General features: G+C 28.5%; 2 protein-coding genes across 2 annotated transcripts; both read left to right on the top strand.

Moving 5' to 3' along the window:
- The first annotated feature begins 3,382 nt into the window (after positions 1-3,382).
- Positions 3,383-4,519, top strand: LOAG_12302 (hypothetical protein). The gene is made up of 2 exons (XM_003147815.2): positions 3,383-3,596; positions 4,267-4,519. The coding sequence occupies exons 1-2, from the start codon at positions 3,469-3,471 to the stop codon at positions 4,358-4,360; spliced, it is 222 nt and encodes a 73-aa protein (XP_003147863.1). The 5' UTR covers positions 3,383-3,468; the 3' UTR covers positions 4,361-4,519.
- A 606-nt stretch (positions 4,520-5,125) lies between these two features.
- On the top strand, positions 5,126-5,311 carry LOAG_12301 (hypothetical protein; the record flags this gene model as incomplete). The annotated part of the gene is made up of 1 exon (XM_003147814.1): positions 5,126-5,311. A coding segment is annotated over one exon (186 nt), but the record flags the coding sequence as incomplete, so codon positions are not given.
- Positions 5,312-5,349: the final 38 nt, after the last annotated feature.

Genomic DNA, 5,349 nt, shown 5'->3' with positions numbered 1-5,349 from the left:
AAATAATAATATATATATATATATATATATATATATATATATATATATATATATATATATATATATATATCCTCGAATGTAAATGATAAGGCTTTTCTTGTAATTGCTCTATTTATTTATTTATTTATATTCATGTTTATAATTATATTCATATTCATATTCATATCCATATTAATATTTATATTTATATTTTGTACAAAAAATCAGTAAGTGAATGTCACAATAATTTCAGGTAATACAGTATTATACAAAATGTTACAGTAGTAGGACGACATTACGATGATATATAAAATTTTACTGTGGAAGCAAATATTAAGTTGACATATGAAATATCCTGTATAAGCAAGTGCTGCTGTGATGAGCAAAATATCACTGTAGTAAGCACATGTTAAGATAATTTGTAAAACTTCGCTGTAGTAAGGAAGTGTTATAATAACGTAAAAAGTTACTGTAGTGGTTAAATATTATGGTAATGCATAAAGCATTACTGCGGCAGGCAAATATTTTGTGTAATGTATGGAATTTCAGTACAATTAGCAAAATATTTGCGATAATGAGTGGAATGTTATTTTAGGAGTAGATATTACGATGAAATATGAAATACTACTGTAGCAGGTTAGTATATTACGGTGAGAAAATTAAGCCTTAATAAATAAAAATAGATGGATTGTTAAAATAAAATGAGGACAAATTTTAGATTAAACATACTGAAGCTCATTTATTACATCAATAAGACTTGAATCGATGAAGCAGAAATAAATGGAAGCAATTAAGAGTACAATCATTACTTACTTAATGATGTCGTTGGAATCGTAAGTAATTGTGTGTGTGTGTATGCGTGTGTGTATGCGTGTGTATGTGTGTGTGTGTGTGTGTATGTGTGTGTTGTTTTTGTGCGTATGGGTGTGCATGAAGTATTTTGATCATTGCAAATCTCATTAACCATGTAAGGACATTTGTTGGCTTAGAAATGTTTATTAGCTTTAATTGTTGATTTCTTGTTAGCTAATTAATTTGATAACAAATGATGTAATACTTTTTTGATTAAATATTAAATGCAATAAATATTGTGTATTACATAATTAGTAAATAGTATGGCAATGAAAAATACATAAGAAATGAAGAAATCAAAAATTGAAATGAATGGAAAATTTCACTTAATTCAATTTTGATTTTAAAATTTACTCTTCAGGTTTATACAAATTTCCGAAATAAAATTTAAAAAAAGTGAAAGTCATTGCAGAAAATCGAAAATAAGGAAAGGTGAGTAAAAGATGCTAACTGCTAATTGAATGTTAACTGAAAAAAACCAAAAAACGCTATATAATAAATTTTGGATTAAAAGTAATGCGGAAATTTTTAGAAAAGTTGTCCCGTCAATTCTCTCAACTGCAAGCGGAATGAGCTTGTGACAATGAGTGAAAACGGTGATGCGGAATGACACTGACATGTAACAGATAAAATTGTCATTTAAAATTTATTAAAAAACTTGTCTTTTTGACTTCACAAATTTTTGAAAAAAAACGAGCGAAAAGGGTGCAGAAATTTTTAAAACAAAAAAAACTATCTTGTCAACTTTCCAACTGTATGCAGAAACTTACCATTAAATAAAGTTTAATTAACATAATGTCAACTTGATGGAAAAGTAATATTGCAAGTTTGAAAAGGAAGTATTCGTTGTAGAAAATTCAAAGAAGATAAAATAATTCAGGTTATCCGGTCATTACAACAAACAGATATCTTTTGTATTGCACCGTCAAAAATAGCGATTAATCTGTTTCGATAGAAATTACAAATTTTAGTTAACATTGATAATTGATGAAAAAAATTTTAATAAATCGAAAAATTGGTTAAATAATTTATTTTTTTGATTAATCCCTTTTTTTTTATTATATGAGTTTATCATATCTGCACGATACTGGGAAATATCTACCAATGGAAATTCCCGAAAATATTTATTACGGAAAATTCTAAAATATATTTGTTATGGGAAATTCCAGGAAATATGTACTGAAGAAAATTCTAGAAAATATCTGTTATGGAAAATTCCGGAAAATTTGATGTTAACAAATGTACACAATAAATAATTTTAACTCAATATTTGAAAAAACTCAATTATTTGAAAAAATTCCTTCCAATTTTTTTTTTTTCTAATAAACCGAAAAAGACTTCAATATAAAATAAATGGGCTTGGTGATTGCAAAAAAAAGCTTTTTTTTTTGAAATCCTTCATAGAATTCAATATAATAGAAACCTAAAATTTCCTATTAACAATTAATTAGCCAAGTACAGATTCAAATAGAAGTGCGACAAAACTTTTTTTTTTTTAAAGAAAGGAAATGAACAGCTTTATGAATGAATGAGAAAGTTTAATATTAATGATAGTAGAATGTATTTAGAACACTAAATTTTATTTTATCTTACATAGCACTAAATTAGAATGGTACCAATCAAGAGCTTAACATTTTATTAGGCTTTGTTACAATTAAAAATTGGTCGTATAAAGCTTGGCTAAATCTTATAGATAATAAGCTTTTCATTCTTTCCATAAGTGTAATAGTAATTATTGTTTTTGTTTTTTTCTTAAACCAAGATAATGTTTGCTATATTTTTCAGCTTTTAATAGTAAATGATTGTGATAAACATTACTGAATTTGATGATACATTGTATCATGTAACACGCAATTTTGAAGACAGTAAATTAAATTTTAAAAGTTCCCATGACTCAATCAAAATTGGAAAAAAACAATTTCAGTTATTTCACAAAAAATTTTTTAATTGTGATACATCACTGCTTTATTGTCGAAAAGTTTTTCGGTGAATACGTTTAATCATTAACATTTATAAAAAATGGTGATACGATGGAATTGCATTGTGAGGCATGTGGTTGCATGTGTGGCTTATGCGGCGATGATGTCAAGTTCGTCCAGTTTGTGGTGGATTGTTACAAGTGGTTCTGTTTTTCCTTGATATCCTGGATTTGTTGGATGGTACTAGTAAGACGGAGAAGTAACCGGTCTGATGTAGATCAGAAGCTTTTTGCTAGGTTCGGATAATGTGAGGAGGTTCACTTAACTTGGGTCTGTCCAAACAAGTTGTGGTTTAAGATGATAATATCTAGGTCATCTACTTCATATGAATAAATTCAGATCAAATACTGCTTTTTCATACCACAAATTGTTTGAATCCTAGCCTTACTGGTCCAAACAGTCCAAGTAGGTTTGCCTGGAATAAATTTTGCGGATCAGTTCTGAGCAACAAATGAATTACTTGCTTTTTTTTCTTCTTTTACCAGTGCTTACAATAATAGCATTTGCTAATGTTATTATAAGTATTATGAAATTGATTTTACAGTTATGAAAGGATTATTCTGTCAATATTACACGGAAATTCATGAATGGACTTTAAAGAAATCTCAGGAATGTTACGTATTTCATTAAACAGGATTATTTTTTTAGTACAAAACTAATGTGGTATGAGCAGATTTATTCGAGTGTGATAACAGTTGGCTGTGTGGTAATAACAATGTATGCTATGCTACCGGTCAATCTGTTGGAAACCGGTCATGCACATCGTCGATATATGCATAGTTACATGTATGCATTTTGATCTTCTTTTTTCAAGCAAAATTTTTTTGGTACTATCATTTTTTGGTACCGTCGTACGCATATTAATTTTTTTTAAATTAAGGTTGTGACAATAGCATGTGGAAGTAAGGCAAGAAAAGCGAAATCATTTTCATGCTATCGGTTTCTTTGTGCTTATGAAATTTAGTTTAAATATTGTAGTTTCAGTAGAATGCTGCGTGTCATTTGAGTAATAAGTAACGGAATGTGGTAAAAAACAATCTTATATTAATTTATTCATTCAAGTCTCACTAGTCATAATATGACGCATTCAAAATGAACGAAATATTTCTATGGGATATTTTATTAACATGCAGGGTGCTTATTATTGATTAATGCTTCATGTGTCAAACTGAACAATCTTCAGATTATTCTACATAAAAATATTTTGTTCCCACCATTGTGTTATAATATAACTTGTGAAACTTGAATGAGTAGTTAATGTAAGATATTTCCTGCTTTTTTTTTAGGACATTGCATTATTCACTGTCCAATTTAGCAGTATTGCATGAGCTGATTGTCAATTACATTTTATTACTATTATTACTAGTAATCAAATAAACGACCGGAATAGCAGTTAGTAATTATCAAACGAATCACATAAAAGACGACTATCCAGCTTTACCTCTTTTTTTTGAAGGATTTTCCTGAACAAACGAGATTGGAACTTGACAGGCAATATGTACAAAGTTCAAGGACTTGAGTCGATTCCGTCCGAATCATCGTCGTCATAAATTCTTTTTGATCATATTTATACACTTTTTGAGTACGTCTTTTGACTGTGTACTATGTATGACTCAACAATTCATGATGTAGTTTTGATTATTCTGATGTAGAAATGTAATAAAGTTGAATTAATACTGCTTGTTTGAAACACAATGTTTTTCTCGAACACACGTACTGTTGAGAAGATTTTACACTTGCAACGTCTTGAGCTTAAGATATGTTGTATTGCGTTTTAAATTATTGATTATCTAGTAATGAAAGTTCCATTTCAACTTATGTATAAGAGTTTGATATTCGGACTCAATTATTCGTTCTTGAAATTAACGGGAAGATTGTTTTTAAAAAATGTCAATTCATCTGACTTGGGATATTTATTGATGGGCAAAAGATTCACTGGATAAGCTCATGAAGATCAAAGGAAAATTCACTAGATAAATTTGTAGAAATCAAGGAATGACGATTTTTGTGTACAAACTATTGTGTATTATTATTTTTGATCGTTATACAAGAGATTAAACGGTAACTATTCAATGTAATCGGATGTTTTGATGAATGCAAAATTTAGTTTGGACAGTCACGAATGTGTAGAATATTACGCATGAGTTTGACGTCATATTTTAACTTAAACTTTCAGCAGGAAGTTTATTATGTCGTCATATTTTTAATATGCTTGATTGAACAGTAAAATATATGATATTATGACGTTGTTATAACTGCTTCATGTACTTTGAAAAGAAGAAAAAAATTCGTCGATGTAAAATTTTAGATTACTAATGGAATCATATACCGATGTGCGTTCAAAAATTGCATACTTAGAACCGTTCGTAATGTCTGGATGTATTAATGATTGGAAAGCTACTGCATGGACATATCAACGATTGGCGGAAATTGTAAAACCTGCGGAAAGAGACGAATTTTTAAGGATAAGATTAGGTCCGAAAGAACATTTAAGAGGAAAAGTTGGTTTTAGCTTGTTTTATTTTTACAAAATAAGTGT

The sequence above is a fragment of the Loa loa genome (genome assembly GCF_000183805.2).
Source record: "Loa loa unplaced genomic scaffold supercont3.261, whole genome shotgun sequence".
Classification (NCBI taxonomy): Eukaryota; Metazoa; Nematoda; class Chromadorea; order Rhabditida; family Onchocercidae; genus Loa; species Loa loa.
Note: the sequence above shows the minus strand (reverse complement) of the source record. Positions and strands in the feature narration are given on the sequence as shown.